The 19,214-nt window shown below is 34.2% G+C and overlaps 2 protein-coding genes across 4 annotated transcripts; both read right to left on the bottom strand.

The window, feature by feature from the left end:
- Window positions 1-3,608: 3,608 nt before the first annotated feature.
- On the bottom strand, window positions 3,609-11,798 carry LOC25495826 (cationic amino acid transporter 2, vacuolar). 3 transcript variants are annotated; one of them, XM_024785941.2, is made up of 15 exons: window positions 11,688-11,798; window positions 11,296-11,543; window positions 9,669-9,870; window positions 9,411-9,495; window positions 9,069-9,209; window positions 7,604-7,722; window positions 7,408-7,504; window positions 6,750-6,922; window positions 6,519-6,585; window positions 6,102-6,260; window positions 5,027-5,273; window positions 4,644-4,743; window positions 4,419-4,531; window positions 4,205-4,280; window positions 3,609-3,991 (listed from the first exon to the last, which is right to left on the bottom strand). In XM_024785941.2, coding segments are annotated over exons 1-15 (1,971 nt in total). In that variant the 5' UTR covers window positions 11,690-11,798; the 3' UTR covers window positions 3,609-3,849. The 3 variants fall into 3 exon arrangements, with proteins under 3 accessions (XP_024641709.1, XP_013451529.1, XP_013451531.1); XM_013596075.3 differs by lacking the exon at window positions 11,688-11,798 and having other exon boundaries at window positions 11,296-11,565; XM_013596077.3 differs by lacking the exons at window positions 11,296-11,543; window positions 11,688-11,798 and adding an exon at window positions 10,363-10,493.
- A 4,900-nt stretch (window positions 11,799-16,698) lies between these two features.
- LOC120575973 (cationic amino acid transporter 3, mitochondrial-like) lies at window positions 16,699-17,877 on the bottom strand. Its single transcript, XM_039826904.1, has 3 exons — window positions 17,748-17,877; window positions 17,519-17,594; window positions 16,699-16,843 (listed from the first exon to the last, which is right to left on the bottom strand). The coding sequence occupies exons 1-3, from the start codon at window positions 17,875-17,877 to the stop codon at window positions 16,699-16,701; spliced, it is 351 nt and encodes a 116-aa protein (XP_039682838.1).
- Between the last annotated feature and the right edge of the window lie 1,337 nt (window positions 17,878-19,214).

The following is a 19,214-nucleotide window of genomic DNA, read 5'->3' on the forward strand; positions in this document are numbered from 1 at the left end:
TTAAACTTTATGTATAAGAACTATAGAGAGGTTTCGGCCATATACCAAAGTTCCTATCTCATAAAGTCTCAATTTTATGCTTAAAAATTGAAGCTTTGTGTTTTGAGTTCAAAAGTTGGTTATAAATTTAAATTTTATGCTCAAGTTTTTAGGTATGGTAAAGTCCAAAATTTGTATATGCTTAAAGATTAATGTTGGGGCCAAATGCATTCTTTACTTTAAAAAATAGTAGATAGTAGATGTTTAAAATCTTTATTTGTATCTTTATTTATATCCAACCAAAATTTATTTATTTTCAAGTTCTATATTTATATTCAAGCATTTTAATCACCTTCAAGTTTTATATTTATGTTCAAGTTTTATATTAATTAATTATTTGCATTTTTGATCCTTCTATTTTCTTCATTTTGCGGAATTGGTCTTTCTATTTTGAAATATCACAGTTTTGGTCCATCAATTATGTTAATTAATTCTTTTCTTTTTTTTTTAAAATGACGTGAAATATCACAGTTTTATGAATTGAGTACTAAAAAAATAAATTTTTTAATAAATCTCTAATTAATAATTAATGTAAAATTATTCTCATTGTCCTTTAACTTAATTTCATATAACAATTTTGTCTATTTTTTTCACATCATTTTTATTTTTTTTAATCAATTTGCATATGGATTTTCAGGATTTAAATCTATGACTTTGTTTCAAAATAAGCTCATATGTTTAAATCTATATCATTCACTCGTGTTTTTTTATGAATTTTAAATTTGATCTTTGATAATTTATATGTAAATTGACCAAAAAAAATCAAACATGACATAAAAAAAAATATAAATAACGAAATTTTATCTAAATTAAATTAAAGTCCGATTAGTGTAATTTTTTTCGAATTTACTTTGAGTGATTTACGTAACTATTGTTAAATAATACAAATACTTTTTTAGTTACACCCCAAAAGTCACCGTGAGTTTAGCTCCGTTAGGTGGGACAATGCATAAAATATGCAAGATTTGGGGCTCAAACCGCGGCCACTACCAAAAAAAATTTACACCCCAAAAAAACTGATTACACACCAAAATGACCAAAATAACCTTAAAATTTAATAAATGTTCCACCGTATCCAAAACCCTATTATTTCTTCTATGCAAAACGCAAACAACGTGATAATACTCCTTCCCCAAACCCAAATATACGCAAACTCAGAACGCTATTCTTCCCAAAACCTTAGTCGTCTTAGAAAAACAGTCATCTCCCAAACACGGTTGTTTTGCAAAGCACCTCTTTCTCCCAATTTAAAGGCAATTTTTAGAGTTCTGTTACCCTAGGATTCTAGCTTTACGGTTAAGGTTTGTGAGTTTGATTGTACATGCATGGTTGTTTGTGGGTAAATTCGAAATTGACTTAAAATTTTTAAGTAAATTTGGGTGTAATCTGAATTATTTGTAGTTTCTAGCTGCAAAACTCTAACCGAGCACCTTCATTCAACAATGCAATTTTGTTCCAACAAAAAAATATCTTTGATCCACTTTCTCCATAGAAAACAAAAAAAAAAAGATCATTGATGATCCATTTCCAACCATTTCTAATATCTCACTGCTTTTCTATTTTTTTCTGATATCTCACTGCTTTTCTATTTTCAACCTATGAGCTTGTTGTTAAGATTAACGAATCACTTGCCCAACAACGCATCGATGACAACTGCCATGGATTTAAAATTTTAAAATTCTCAAGCAATCACTTTTCAACACTTCTCTCGGTATCTAGGGTTTAATGAATTATGAATGCTAGAAATTGTTCATGCAGTTCCTGATGAGCCATGTGTTCTTGTTCTTCTCAAGTACTCGATTATATTGTTTGAATTTTATTTTGTTGGCATGATTTTTTTTATTACTTTTTAAAACCCAATCACCTATTGTATTAAAACGAGTTAATATTTCGGGGTGATTAGATTTTCCAAAGTATTAAACAAAATTATGCAGATGGAATATAATGACAAATAAAAGAATCAAGTGTTAGAGAAGAACAAGATCACAAGACTTATTCAGTAAATGTTGGACGGGTCATAGCTTTCAAGACTCACTAAAACCCCAAAAACCGTTTTAAAGTGGTTGTACTTATGATAGTTTTTCAATCCATCCTTGCCGTGTGCCGGTTGTGTTACTCTATGAAATGTGGTTTTGCAAAAAATTATTCGAACAATTCTAGTTTTACATGACATTTCTTAATTGTTTTATTAAAAAGATTTTCAAATTCAACATTTTATTCTCTCAAATGTATGGAGTAACATTTTATTCTTATTATTTCTATTATATAATAATTATTTCAGGGTAGAGGGTGTCATTCAAATATTTTTACAAAAAATAAAAGTTTATACAAGTTACTTGAAAATTTAGATTAGATGAGGTCTATGGTAAGCACGATAGGAAAGTACAGTTGTTGGTACTCTAAAATCTATCAGAAGAGCATAATTTGTACATGCTTATGACACATTTGGGACATGGACTATAATAACAATTCATTTAGAAGAAATTAGGCAGAAAAAATAACATATTTTGATAGATTTCAAATGAAAAGATAGTATAACAAAAATTTAGTCACAAAAATGCACAGCCCTAAGATCTCAATAAACCATGACCTTTTTCATGAAAGATTGTATTAGAAATCACATTTCACCAAAAGAAAACCTATTGTGTATGTACCCAATGAGAAAAACCCTATTGTCCATCATTCAAATTACCTAGATAAATGTGGTTCAATTATGCATGCATGCATCCAATGAAAAAAAAAAAAAAAACCTCATGTCTATGTCAGATATAGCTTTTCAGGAATGCACATTTCCATCAATAATATAGTTATAAGTTTTAAACTGCTCATAGCAAAAGTGAAAATATCAGCATAATCAACTAAGATGAAATATGGAAGGCTATGTGACAGTGTATTTCGTTTAACTCATTTATACAAAGCAAATATACCAAATGTGAAATGAAGCACTGAAGCACAAAACTATAACCATGTATGAATTGAAATTATTTATCTTTCACGTAGATAGCTGTATCATGACACTCACTGCTAGAAACACTCAATTTTCTGCGGTCAATGTAGTGCGCACCTTGATGATTTTACGGTTCAGATTCTTTATATAAGTTGCTTACGATACGACTCCTCTGAAGTGGGCAACTCACTTTAGAGCATAAATCGAATAATATCAACCGTTAATTAGCAAATCAAAGTATATATTGTAGGTATATCATAACGAATCATGAGTTTGTTATAGTAACAACCCGTGATTTTCTCGCTTTACACTTTACTCACTTTGCCCCATATTATTACAACTCTTCTCAACTCAAAAATCAACATGAAAATGTAACACAACATCTTAGGATGAACATTCTCTTTAAAAAGTAGAAGAGAAATATGTATCTGTTTATTGAATTTAATTTATTTTATTTAGGTCGTCTCAACCATCCAATTATGGCTTTGCTCCTGATTGCAGTTGTAAACATAAACTTAAATAAAATTCACAAATTTTTTATAATTGGAGGTTGACACCAATTAAATTAATTCTTTTATGAATTTCTCATCCCTTTAAAATAAAAGATGCACTCTACAAAATATTCCATTCAAAAAGTCACTATGGTGTAAGTTTTTAAATTCAATGATTCAAATGATCAATTTCTTCTTCTGTAAGAAAAAAAAAAACTATGAGAATGACCTATAAACCATAAATAATATTTTTGCATTTCATGTTCAATGATTATATATACCACTATTGAAGTGGCAATATTTTCTTTGGCTTGGGATACAAGTAAGACCCACTTGGTGTGATGTTTGCCCTAATGAGAAAGACTTGTATAATTAAGCAAGAAGGCTTGTGGTATTATCTTGAGCAGCCTTCACATGAACTGCATCTCTTAGAGAGCTATGGGTTCGACCATAGAATACATAAATAATAACACCTATTGCTAGCCATACAGATACTCGCAACCAAGTAGCACCCCTTCAAAAATATATAACACATAAATGTTAGAATTAGATAATAAAGATGCACAATTTTATCCCCGTGAGCATAACTCATATTTTAGGGACACTGCATATTATCTGCAGAGGTTGGGGTTCGAATCCCCGATTCTCTACTTATTCACCGTTAGACTACTCGACAAAAAAAGATGCGTGATATTTTTGAAAACTAAAGTTGCGCAAGATTACTTACCCGCGACTGATAAGTAAATAGGAATTGATAAGAATGCAAGTTATAGGCAGAAGAGGCACCAGTGGACATTTGAAACCTGAAAACAAAATTAATTAAGAGTTATTTTTATTTCAATATCCATGGACTAATGATTTTTTATTTTGTGGCAATTCCAATCTTACAAATATCATGATAGCAATGTGTATATTAATACCATAAAAAATGTAAATCATACCTCCAGTGCTTCCAAAGTTGTGTCTTTCATCATCTTGATCTATACATGTTAGGAAGACAAAGCCAGATAAAAGAAGAATGCCACCAACTCCACATAATGTAAATCTAACAGAACTGAAAATAACAAAACATAAAATGTGATTTTAGTGATTTTTTTTAGAAATATTTAAATAGCATGCAACATTATTATAAAGTGTATAATCTAAATGCTACCCTCTAAACTAACCTGAGAAGATATGCAGAACAAGCTGCAAATGTAAGGACAAATACACCTAAACATATGGATGCTATTACACAGCCAACTATTTTTTTCCTATTACCATTATCTGCATCAATAAACAACAAATAGGAGTGATGAGAAAAATAACATGCATGTTTCAAATCGTAGAAGGAAAGGCCTAAAAGAAACTATATATTATAGTAGTAAATTGGTATAACTTAAGTGACATGGATACTATCTTAAAATTTGAGTTTGACCTAACTCGGCCCTATAAAACCGGCGTGAAGGTGACGAATGTCTCCACTTATACACACACTTTCAAACCATATCACATTCAATGCGAGACTCTTAAAAACACTGAATAAATCAAAATGACAATCATAACTCACATTTGTCTATTGCAAGATATTTAGCAATAAGGGGATAATCAGTTGACGCATCTTCTTTAACAATTAAGGGTTTCCGGTTTGCATCATTCTTATTTGTCTCCAAATGGCTCCAACTATACTCCATTGACTCAGAATCAATTGGTTCTTGTCGAGAATGGGGCAATGGAACTTCAATTGGTGGTATATATCTGACTATCAACACAGTTATTGCTGATATTGTGAATGCAATAAGAGTGCCTACACTAACCTGTAGAAGACAAGCAAAATAAACATTAGGGGTTTGTTTGATTTGCTAAACTGCGAGAACTAGATAGAACAACACAAGAATGAACAACACAACACAAGACAAAATTTTATGGTTGTTGAATAATTTTTGGTGTTATATGATTATTTGTGGACAGAAGATTATTTTAGTATTTTAGACAACTTATACGTGGAACAAAAAATTGTGTTGCGGTTTAGTGAGTAACAAAAACTTCAAATTTTGTCATGTCCCTTGCCTCCAGTTTATCCTGTCCTTGAAACAGTTTTACAAATCAAACATTGTACAACTGAAGTTTTCTTGTTATGTCCTTCATTTTTTAGCAGATCAAATGCGCCCTAGTACTATAAATTAACATTTTTAAAACCGGACCATACTGTCCGAAAAAACTTGTTGAAACGGGAATCGGCTAGTTCGCATGTGCGTTTGATTTCAGTTATATACTATAGTCTGGTTGAAATGCAGATAACTCAACTGATTTGTTTTATATGTTGTTTTTTACATTTTTAATTACTTATTTGTTATTAGGTTTAATTGTGGTTGAAGCAGTTGAACCATGACCTGGATATCTCACTGGATCGATCTCCAGTCTGGTTTATAAAACATTGCAATGATTAGAGATTAGTAACATCCTTCTACATTTGCCAACCACAAATGTTACCAGATAAGTTATGGTAAACATTTTGAAACATTTTGTTTCAAAATCATATGTTGTTTCTTGTTCTTGGGAACATTTTGAAATTCATAATCTTGGCAAACAAAATAAAGAGATCCTAATAATTGAAAATATAGATTAATAATTATTAGACCTACCAACCCAGAAAGTTGAGAGACATCCATGAAAAATGCCAAGGCTGCAGGAACAAGGCCAGTGACAATGGTACTCTTAACAGGAACATGGCTGTGCTTATTTATGTCAGAAAAAAATGGTGGCAATAGTCCATCCCTTGCCATAGCCATCAAAATTCTTGGCTGAGAAGCATTAAACAAAACATATCAATAAATTAAGTGAAAAATATAAGACATCAAAGAGAAAGGAGGATGTTATTTAACTAAAAATAGACTTTAGAATAGGCTTTATACACAAATTAGTGCATGTAAGTTCTTTGCAACTTCGAAATGTATCAGAAGTATTATTTTCCTCATTGCATAAACATGAAATTTAAACTGCAAGTCAATTTAAGAGTTAATGTATGTACTGAGGACATAGAAGGGTTCAGATTAATCTACCTGGGGCAACATTGTTCCAAGCAATGATGAGCATAGTGCTGTAAGAGCCCCAGCATTTATAATGTATCTGTAATCACAATCATGAAAAATGATTATAACCCTATAGAAAATGGTATTTTAGGAGTATTTATACACAAAATGTACCAATTTAATACACTACGAAGAATTTCAAATCAATGTGCCTAAGCTTTATGAACTGTCACAATAGAGTAGCAAATTTATGAAACATACGCTGCCCATTGCATTCCATTGACGGCAAAAGCAGAAGATATGGGGGTGTTAGGATTGATATCATAGTAAGGTACTAAACCAACAACAACAATAGATACTATCATATACAATCCACAACATAGAGACAATGAAGCTGCAATTCCAATTGGCAAATCTCTTTGAGGATTTTTCACCTGTTAGATCAAAGTAAAACACTATTAGAAAGTTTGGACACTCTCAAGGTTAAAAAAAAAGGTATGCAACTGCATTGGCGACCGTGCTGTCAAGGTTTTGATGTGTCTGAGGCCACTTCACAGCCACATCATCTGTATCAGTGTTTTCAGAATCAGTCCAATCGATTGAACTGGAAACTAGTCATTATGTCGGTTGGTTCAACCAATTGGTTCTCAGTTTCTAAGAATCAAGTCGAACTGGGTTGAATCGTGTTTGGTTCAACTAGTTAGTTTTTTACTTCATTTTCAAAACAGCTTTTGTAATACTTATTTACTTATTAGTCATCCGATTCAACCATGACTCAGAGTTTTCACCAATTCAACAACCCCAGTCCGGTTTTGAAAACACTGAAGCATGATGCGAGTGGTGATAACAAATTTTTGCATCAGTCGCATTTGACCTAAAAGGGTAAGTGGCATGAAGCATGATACATCGTGATCTATACCTCTTCGGCAGTGCTGGCAATTGCTTCAAAACCTATGTATGCAAAAAAGGCTGTTGCAGAACTAGCAACCATTCCATTTACCCCAAATGGAAAATACCTATAATTAAAACAGGAGATAAATATTATTCAATAACTTGAAGAGACCAAAAATAGATGCAGTAGGGATGTGTTGAAGAAATATGTAGATTACCCTTACCCTTTAGGAAGTTCATATCCAATCCATCCAGTTTTGAATCCCAAATAACCACCAGCTACTATGACAAACATCAAAGCACATATATTCATTGATGTCACTATACTCTGTATCATTGCACTCTGCATACAAGTTATCCATTTATAAAAAAGATACATTACACATTAATAATAAGGGTGACGATGACGACGACAACAATAATAATCCAGTACACCGAAAAGTACTGCATTGTTTGGAAATTGAGGATAAGAATAATTTATAACACACTGTTCTCAACTCATTGAGACGTGTTTTAACTAAGGACAAAACTGTGAGGGTTTACACAAAACTCAACGAACAATAAGGTCAGAACATTGACGAAGACTTGAGGTTGGTCCATTGACGCTAGAAGGAAGGCCTAAATCTTACACGAGAGACTATAGACCCTTAGCCCTTAAGCCTCGACTGGGAGTCAAGGCTAAAGTCTTGCATTGCTTGAAAATCAAGAATATATGTAATTTATAAACACCCATTGTCCTTAACTAACCGAAACATCTTCTAACTAAGGACAAAACTGTGAAGGTTTATACAATACTCAAGATAGACAATGCTTTCAACAAGTTTAGAAACTCTAAATCGCACAGTTTAGAAAGCTAAGTTAGGTTGAAAATAGGTTTAACGAAGGACAAAACCGTGTCTCTTACGAAAGACTCAAAACAAACAATACATTAGAAAAACGGTGCAACAAACACGAGCTTAGAATATTAACTCCTGGAAGGAGATTCTAAGTCAAACACAAGGCTTGAAAGGCCCTTTAGTTCTTTAGCTTCGGCTGAAGAACTACTGGTCTGATACAGAAAGAAGTTTCACACATTGCTTGAGAATCAAGGTTAAGAGTGGTTTATAAACACTCACTCTCCTCAACTAGCTGAGACGTTTTTTAATTAAGGACAAAAATGTCAGGGTTTACACAAGACCAAAAACAAACAATACCTCAAAAAAGCGGTGCAACATACTTGAGGTCAGAACAATGAAGCTAGAAGGACGACCTAAGCCACACACGATGGCTTTCCGAACCTTTAGTCCCTTAGCCTTGACTTGGGGCTATTGTTAGGTACACCAAAAATTCTCGTATTGTTTGACAATCGAAGTTAAGAGTGGTTTATAAACACCCACATTCCTCAACCTCCCGAGGGAACTTTTAACTAAAGACAAAGCTGTGAATGTTTACACGAGATACAAGACTGACAATACATTTGAAAAGTGGTGTAGCAAACTATGAAGCACAGATATGGACACTACCGGTAATAATTTGAGAAAATCACATAATTCAATGTAATTATATGTGTCGGTGTCGTCGCGGTGTCGGACACGTGTGTCTAATACAAGGAGTATCTGTGCTTCATAGGTAGCGAAAAATAAAATTAAACTCTAGCTCATACAGTTTAGAAAGCTAAGCTAAGTTGAAAATCATATAGAAAAAAGTTACCTCTTTGATCCCGGTACATAGGATCCAAGTAACAATGAATACCACAATTGCTGCAAGTGGGTCTACAACAATATCAATCCCAGGAATATGTTGATATGATAAAAATCCTGGCAAGTTGTCCATACCTCCAATAAGTGCAGCCTATAATCAAAAAAATATCTATCTGATATCAATACTTTGCATCAGACAATTATACTTTCAATTGTACGTGATGAAAAACATATCTCAATTATGCACCATAAAATTAACCTTTCAATTATACTTAATTCATTTTTAAAAACATTATATGTAATAAAATAAAAAAAATTATTTTATAATGTCCTTAATTTAAAAACACTATACCAAATTGGGGGTTATGCCACGAGCAATAACAGCTCCACCAATCACAACTTCCAGAGTTAAGGACCAGCCAATCAACCAAGCAACCCTACAAACATAGTGCACAATCTATGAAATCTCAATTGACAATAAATATTAATTTATTTATGTAAAAGGCCATGAGAATACGCTTATCATGATAAACACTTATGTATACGTATACATTATGTAAAATGCCATGAAAATTGTATAGGAATCTAAAGAAGGTGAATGTATAAATACCCTTCACCAAGACATATGTAAGCATAATGATAAGCACTTCCAGCAGAAGGAAAACGACTGGCCAACTCAGCATAACAAAGAGCTGAAAGAGCTGCTGCTATTCCAGCTACCATGAATGAAAGTGGTAATGCTGGTCCAGCATGTTCCCTTGCCACTGTTCCAACTAGAACGTATACACCAGCACCTATTGTTGCACCGACACCTGAATCAAATCACCCCCAAAGGGTCACTTCAGTTTTCTTGGGGACCAGTAGCTGATATAAAAAATATAAGTTATATCTACTTGAATTAGCTTATAAAAAAATACTATAAGCTTGTAAAAACAAGCTATAAACTCGTGAGAAAATGATTGTTGCCAAACGAGTATTTTTAGACAAATGAGCTTATACGACATAAGCTACAAACTCAAGTACGTGGTTTGTCAATCTCGCATTTAATTTCTCCCTCGACTCTACAAGCAGGACCACGTCATTTCAAAAAATCAATCTATCTTGGCGCAACCTCTTGGATGTGTTTCATAAATACATCTAAAACTATGATAAACTGTTTTGGGCTTAAGGTTGATCCTTGGGAGAATTGTCGGTGACTTCATCACACGTCCTCACTTCCATCAAAAACGTCAAATCACATCTCAAACTAAACTCCCATAAAAAACAGAACACAGTAAGTAAGACAAACAAAATCAGAACACAACCTCACTTCCAGCATCAACAAATCAACTAAAAAACTCCCTTCATTCTCCATCCTGCACCATGTCAGCTATTCGCACCCTCCACTTCCAACTCTTCATCCCCAACCACAACCTTCCACTCCCACACCCCCCACTTCTCATCTCCCACCCTCTCCTTCCCCCTTCGCCGCTTCCCCACTCTCCGCGCCTCAACCTCCCACCTAACAATCCCCGACAACAACGGCACCACACCACCACCACCACCCTCAGATCCAAACACAATCAAAGTCGACGCCATCACCGAAATAGAGCTCAAAGAAAACCGTTTCCGAAGCACAAGAAGAACCAAACTCGTCTGCACTATTGGTCCCTTCACATGCGGCTTCGAACAACGGCTCCATATTGATATTTTTACACTGACAATGTTGAACAATTGTTGGTTAGGTTTTACTGACTTTCTGGTCAAACCCTGTATCACCATAGTTAGGGGTGGTCAAAAAAACCGAACCATTGAACTGAACCAAAAAAACTGAACCATTACTAACAATTCTGAAACTGAAATAAAACAATTCAGTTCGGTAACTAAAATTTGATTTCTTTTGTTTTTTTTTTTTTTTTTTTTTTCAACGGTACTAATAGTAACAGTTCTGTTCCCGTTCAATTTGAAACAGTTCAGTTCAAAATGCAAACAGTTCGGTTCAGTTATTTTAAATTTGACAAACAGTTCAGTTTTCATCCCAAACCTAATCATGTCCACCCCTAACCATAGTCCCCTTCCCCCGGAAACCAAAGAGTTAACACTAAAAACATTAACAAAACAAACTGAAAAGTGAAAATGAAAGTTGAAACTGAAATTGATCAGATCCCTTCCAGACCCTGACCCAGATGAAAAAAATTATTGAAAGTTATCTAAACAACAGCATTTCAAGAGATAGGAAGAAAAAAAAAATGAATTACCAATTGCCATGAGATCAGGAACAGTTAACTCCTTAGCAAGTTGTACTCCATGAGAGTTCTTGTTGATATTCTCAACATGAGAATTGTCAACCTTTTTCCTTCTTGTTAAAAACCTCCATGAACATGATGAACCTTGTCCACCATAATCACTTCCAACAAACTCCATAAAAAAAAAATAAAAAAAAAATCTGGAGTGAGAGAGAGCGAAGGGGGAATGAATATTCCTTTTCAATTTTAGTTGTTTTTTCCTGTCAAAAATAATCACATTCTGTTATAATTCTTTCAAAAAAAAAAAAAAGATTATAAAGGAAAGAATGAGAACAATAATTTATTCGAATTAGTTAGTTATTTTTTATCCAGAAAAAAAAAATGTACTATAAAAATGCACCCACATGCACGCCCGTTGTCTCTTCTGTTTTTTGTGTTTCTTGCATCAATCTTATATAATACTACATCATAGATCTCCAGCACCACCGCATACAAAACATATAGAATAATACATGGATTTCTCACCTATGTGTTTTCTTATTCTTTTGTTTCTTTTAAACTTAAGTGTATTTTTGACCCTTTAATTTTTAAAAAGTTATGATTTTGGTCCTTTACAAAAAAAAAAAAAAACTTCCCTTTATCTTTAAGAAAATATGCTCTTGAACTTAAGACAAATATGCTCTTTTGATTCTCTATCTTTAGAGAAATAAGCTCTTTTGGCCCCTTATTTTTACAAAAAATTGTGATTATGATCCCCTGTTATGGACATCTGGCGTATTCTAAGTAGCTTTGTACGTTTTGTAAATTTAAGGGGTAAAATTGTTATTTTTTTGTTAGGGGATCAAAATCATAACTTTTTAAAGGTTAAGGAGTCACAAATGTCTTTAAGCCTTTCTTTTATTTAGCTTCATCTTTCAAAAATAGTACTTCTATAATGTTATATACCTAAATTTGATTTATTTATTATTTGAAACTGTTTTGGATTGGCCAAAGCATTTAGGCCCAATACAAACAAAGACCAAACTCCGCATTTGACAACATTACTCGCAACACACCTCCTCCCTGCGAAGGGGGTGCTCGAAGCAAAGGAGACTTGTTCAAACAAACAGTAACAATCACCATCATGGCTCCCACAAATCTCTCCTAGACGGTTACACTTCCTACGAATTCGTAACGGCCAAACACACGTGTGACTTACAACGGCTCTGCAAACACCCACCTCTATAAAGAGGGCTCTTCATAGTCCCCCAAGGTTAGAATCTACTCTCTCTCTCTCTAAACCCCTCTCTCTCTCAACCCCTCTCTCTCTCTCTAAACCCCCATTATAATCTCATGTTGACTTGAGCGTCAGAGTGTCTACAGGTACACCTGTAACGCCCCAATTTTATTTAATTATTATTGGTCGATTTTAAGTCCTTTTTATATATGATTTTATATTATTATGTGGTGTGTTATATTTTATTAAATAAGTTATGTTACTATTTAATAGAATAAGTGGGAATTTAGAATAATTGGAGTTTTGGGGGTTATATTTTAATTAAAGGAATTAAGTAGGAGTTAAGTGTTATAATTGGGGAAGTTAAGAATAGGGGAGCAGTTGGGAAACTGTCAGTCAGAAGCATTTTCACGTGGAAGCAGTTTTGGGAGAAAAACCAAGAGGGAGCCAAGAGTATCCAAGAGAAGATCGTGTAGAGCTTTGTTCATCAATCTAAGGTAAGGGTGAGACTATCATTCAGTGATCTTAAGTCTATAATTTTGAAATTGGATTTATCATGTGAGTTGTTCTTAATTTGGGAATTAGGGTAAAAGATGATAATTTGGTGATTAGATGGTGAAAATGTGTTGAATTAATGTAGAAATTGTATACAGATCTTAGATATTGCATAGGATGATGATTAGAATCAGTTTTAAGGATAGAACCATGGGATTGGGTGATTTTTATGAAAATCTGCGTTTCTGCCCGAGCTGAGATTCATCGCTCACCCTCGCGAGCAGCAAGCCTCGCCTCGCGAGGGATGATCTTCATCGTTCGCTTCGCGAGCTATTTTCTCTCGCCTCGCGAGTGAACCCTGATGTTGCTCGCCACTGCAAGCAAGACACTCGCCATAGCGAGTTGACCAGTGAGGTCATCATGATTTTGTGAATTAACGTTGTTGGTCAAGTCTTAGATGGTTTTGAGTGCTAGAATGTGTATAAGAATGATTAGGCAGGTTTTTAGAATGAAATTCGTTATGGAGAAGTTAAAGATGGAATTTTTGTGTGAAAAAGGTGAAGTTCCCGAGAGCACCCTGATTTTATTCGCCAAGGCGAGTAGCTGGTTTGCCAAGGTGAACAGCCAACTTTTGTGAACTCGCCATAGCGAGTAGAGGCGCTCGCCTTGCGAGCCTTTGAATGTCAGACAGCCTTGTTTAGGGTTTTGCTATCTTTGTCGCACGTGATGCCATGTGATGATCCTTGGGTTAAGATAAAGATTTACTAAAATATTGTTGATGTTCAGTAAGTTTGATATAAGATGGTTGAAGGTGTTAGTATTATGATGAATTTGCCAATGCATTATGTATGATGTTTAAGTAGTGTTGAATATCATTTGGTATTGTTATATTTTGGGGTGTCTATATGATACTGGTGGTGTTGCTGTTGGATCTTAATTAAGATGTGAATGTCGGTCTAAATTGTAAGCGTGTTGGGTTGTACGTTGCCGAATGAGTCATAAGTAAGTTATGCAAATTGTCGATGTTGTTATCATCGTTGGTTTTGTGGTTGAATTCGTAGTTGTATCCGTTGTTGGTGATTGATCATGTTAGATGTTTTATAAGAGGTGGTGTACTCTTACGTGTCGTTTTTATAAGAGGTGGTGTACTTTTACATGTCGTTTTTATAAGAGGTGGTGTACTCTTACTTTATCGTTTTTCTAAGAGGTGGTGTACTCTTACCTTGTTGTTGTCTATGAGAGGTGGTGTACTCTTACGTGGTTTATGTTGATGAGTATGACGAGCTTATGATGATTCTCTATAATGTTGAATGTGAGGTTGTTATGATATTACATGATGTTACCTATGAGTTGTTAATGTACTTGATGAGGGTTATGTAAAGTTGTCTTCTATTCATGAGCACTAAGGGGATGTTAAGAAGAATTATTATTGAGTGTATATGATGATGACTATGTTGTTAATTGTAATTGATGAATTTTATGCTTATTATTATTGTTTGAGAAATCTCACCCCTTCTTCTTGGAATTGTTGCCCTTCGTATGGGTAACTTGCAGGTATTTAATGGTGGCTCAAAGTGTCTAGGGCTCTGATACGTACGGGATGAGATTTTCTTATTGTTTTTCATTCCTTATGTATCATATTTTTGGATTGTGCTGACGTAGCCCTTATTTGGTTGTTGAATTAATTGATGAGGCTTTTATGCCAAGAATTCTTTATGGAGAATTAAAACAGTTGTTGGAGTTATTTTAATGCAAATATTTCCGCTGCAAGATAATGATGTTTATGAAGGATGTTTTAATAAATAGTTTTATATTCTATTTAAGAAATTTTGAAAATGTAGTGTGACATGCCCGTTTAGGAATTACTCTGATGCATGTTTATTAATTAATTAATTTTGGGAAACGGGGTGTTACAACCCCCCCCCCCCCCCCCCCCCCCCCCGTCGTTCTAGTTATCAACTGACGCGTTCAACCACCGCACAAAACTGCACATGTGGTCGCCTTCTGATCATGTACGATCAGGCGTCGTCTGTGGGAAATACAAGTTATCCATGTTTTTTACATACAAAAAGCCAAAGCTTTCCAAACTCTAAAACACCATGACTGCTAACGGTGCTAGTTCACGTATTCAGAGCAAAGTCCACTACGTCTACCGCGATGGACATACCTCTACATTGTCTCCTGCAGGGAGCCCCATAAGGGAAAACTCTCAACAGATCCCCAACGATCCCTCTGCAGGACTGGCCCATCCTTGGTCCTCCTCGACCAGACGAAGTGACTGATAACTCCACTCCAGCAGAGGCAATGCTCAACAACCTGCTCTGCGCGATTCAACGACAAACGTCGATAATCGAGAAGCAGAACCGCCGTCTCTCACACATAGAGAAAGAACGCCCTACGAAGCAACGATTGTCTCTTATTTATGACTTCCCTCTCCACCTAGTATCTGAAGGGGAGGAAGTATACGCCCGTCCAGATCACGATCGCCCATGCATTTTGCTAGCGTGAGATCTCATCACGAACCCGAAGGTCTCCTTGCTGGATATCCCCTCGACGATCTTCTTCAAGAAGGACCCTACCAAGATGCAGGCGCTCTTGGTCCTCGTTTGATTCTGAAGATGATCGTGTCGCTCGTAACGATCGTACAACTTACGGTCCCTTCACCCGATGCATCCAGGATGCTCACATTCCTTGCGGGTTGGAGAAACCACCACAAATGGACTCCTATGATGGGACGACAAATCCGGACGAGCACATAGAGAACATCGAGGTCGTCCTCACCTACATAGAGGTACGGGGCGCAGTCAAAAGCTTGAGAAAGAGACACAGATAGAGGAAAAGAGAATAGGGAGAATGAAAAATGATAGTTGTGGTCGGTGTACTGTGCACCTTCATGATTAAACGGTTCCTATTCATTATTTCGGTTATTTATGGTGCGAGATATGATAAGCTTGCATACGCTAGCCTAGCCCTATTTTAATATAGTTTCAAGAACCCACATATTATTTCAGTTATTACCGTAAAAAGTAAACTCACATTTTATTACAGCTTTTTATGAACTCAAAATCAACGGGAAAATGTAACACAAGATCTTAGTATGAATATTGTCTTGAAAAAGAAGACAAATGTGTTTCTATTTATTGAATTTAATCATGGCTTTGCTCCTGATTGCAGTTGTCATATAAACTTAAATAAAATTCACAATTTTCTTTTATAGGTGATGCTAACTTGTGCCCTTATGACACATGTTAAAAATTTCATTAATAGTAAATATTTATTATGTTATGAAAATTTCATTTCTAACTTCTTGAAAAATAAATAAACACAATTTTCAATGCATAATTTTTATTTTGGGTATCCTTAAGTTAACATTCCTTTTTTATAATCGGAGGTTGCACCAATTAAATTAATTCTTCTATGAATTTCTCATCCCTTTAAAATAAAAGATGCACTCTACAAAATATTCCATTCAAAAAGTCAACATAGTGTAAGCTTTTAAATCTTCAATGATTCACATGATCAATTTCTTCTTCTATTAGAACAAAAAAAAACTATGACAATGACCTATAAACCATAAATAATATTTTGCATTTTCTGTTCAATGATTATATATACCACTATTGAAGTGGCAATATTTTCTTTGGCTTGAGGTACAAGTAAGACCCATTCGGTGAGATATTTGCCCTAATTATAGGCTTGTATAATTAAGCAAGAAGGCTTGTGGTATTATCAACTTGAGCATCCTTCACAAGAACTGCATCTTTTAGAGAGCTATGAGTTCGACCATAGAATACATAAATAATAACTCCTACTGCTAGCCATACAGATACTCGCAACCAAGCAGCACCCCTTCAAAAATATATTACACAAATGTTAGAATTAGATAATAAAGATGCACAATTTTATCCCTGTAAACATAACTCAATTGGTAGCAACACCAGATAATATAGGCAGAGGTTCGAGTTTAAACCTCCAATTCTCCACTTATTTACTTTAAGAGTAAGAAAACCGTTACACTAAAGTTGCGCAATTAATTAGGAACGAACAACAATTTGTCAAAGGAATACTAAAGCAAACAAAATATATAGAACAAATGATATGTTTAGATATTTTTTCAGAAAAACTAAACCCACTAAGTAATTGTACTATGAGGGAGAATTGTCCAAGTTTCATAAGTTGGTCTATTAGGGCTATTTAATACATGTGAGAAATATCCAGTTTTTTTTTTTGTTTGAAAAATTTAGCGACAAAATTCACACACTAAACTATTGAGGTGTTTAAATTAATGTCATTATTTTTAAAATCTAAACTAGTGGAAATTTCTTTAGAGGAGTAAGTTAATGATACTAAGGTCTATGCCACTAGATATTTCTAGAGATTAATTAGGGTTTCTTTTTGGATCTAGGAGTATGCTCCTCCTCGAGGTCTCATGTTCGATTCTCTCCGGTGTCAACTTAGGTAGGCTAGTTTGGCTTCTTAAAAAAATAATTAGGGTTTCTTTTGTTATTGAACAAGATTACTTACCCACGACTGATAAGTAAATAGGAGTTGATAAGAATGCAAGTTATAGGCAGCAGAGGCACAAGTGGACATTTGAAACCTGAAAACAAATTAATTAAAGTTACTTTTATTTCAATACCAATGGACTCATGATTTTTTATTTTGTAAAAATTCCAATCCTACAAACATCATGATGCAGAAATTCAAAGCAATGTGTATATTAACTATACCATAAAAAATTGTAAACACATACCTTCAGAATGTCCAAAGCTGTGTCTTGCATTATCTTGATCTATACATGTTAGGAAGACAAAGCCAGACAAAAGAACAATGCCACCAACTCCACATAATGCAAATCTAACAGAACTGATAGTAACATACATAAAATGTGAAGAAAAAAAAAATAGAACTTAAAAATATACTAAAATGGCATGCAACATTATTGAAGTATATAAATATAATGTAGCTGCTAGTTGCTACCCTCTAAAAACCTCTCTCCTGAATAGGGTTCACTTATAGCATCTTAAATCAATTGATAAAGTAGTAACTTGATTAGCTCGATAACAAGTGGTTCAATAAATCTTAGATAGACGTTGAAACTATATTAAAATTTGAATTGAGTTTAACTTAACCCTAAAAAAACCGACGTATAAATTGAGGGATACCTCCCACAATTCCACTTATAAACACATTTTTATAATCATATATTATCAATATTTATGGAACTATAAAAATGAAATGTCTCCCACTAAACTAACAACTAACCTGAATAGATTTGTAGATGAAAGTGCAAATGTAAGAACAAATACACCTAAGCATATGAATGCTATTACACAGCCAACAATTATTTTCCTTTTACCATTATCTGCATCAATAAACAAAAAATAGGAGTGATGAAAAAAATAGCATGCATGTTTCAAATCGTAGAAGGAAAGGCCTAAAAGAAACTATATATATTTTTAGAACAACAACTAGAAACAAAAGATTAAATAAGAGAATGAAAGAGAAACACAATGAACACATGATATTTGTTAACCCAGTTCAGCCAATTGTGTCTAGCAGCTATAGTTCTGTTTCTATCACTGTGATAAGAATTAGGGTTTCAGTGTTACAAGCAATATATAGTACTACTACGATTCAGTTTACAATATTACCCCTAAACCGTTTCTTTTGTGTCTTGCATATATGAGCACATACTTCAGCATATGTTATAGTAGTAAATTGGTGTAACTTAAGTGACTTTGATTGCATATCTGGAGCAATAGATATATTTCAATTTGCAAGACAAAGTGCAGTCATCAGGCTTAAAATTTGAGTTGGCTTAACTTAACTCTACAAAACCGACTTGTAAAGTCAAAGATGCCTCCCACTTATATAAATGCATTTTCAGGCTATATCCCATCTAATGTGGTATTCTTAACAATCCTCATCACGTCTATGACTAGGCATCTGAAGCCTAACTCAACCCTATAAAACCGGCATGAAGGTGAGGGATATCCCCATGATAACACGCTTTCAAACAATATCACATTCAATTTCAGACTCTTAACAAATACTAAATAGATAAAAATGAAAATCAAAACTCACATTTGTCTATTGCAAGATATTTAGCGATAAGGGGATAATCAGTTGACACATCTTTAACAAGTAAGGGTTTCCGGTATGTATCATTCTCATTTGTCCCCAAATGGCTCCAACCATACTCCATTGACTCAGAATC

Source organism: Medicago truncatula, chromosome 6 (genome assembly GCF_003473485.1).
Source record: "Medicago truncatula cultivar Jemalong A17 chromosome 6, MtrunA17r5.0-ANR, whole genome shotgun sequence".
In the NCBI taxonomy this organism is placed as follows: Eukaryota; Viridiplantae; Streptophyta; class Magnoliopsida; order Fabales; family Fabaceae; genus Medicago; species Medicago truncatula.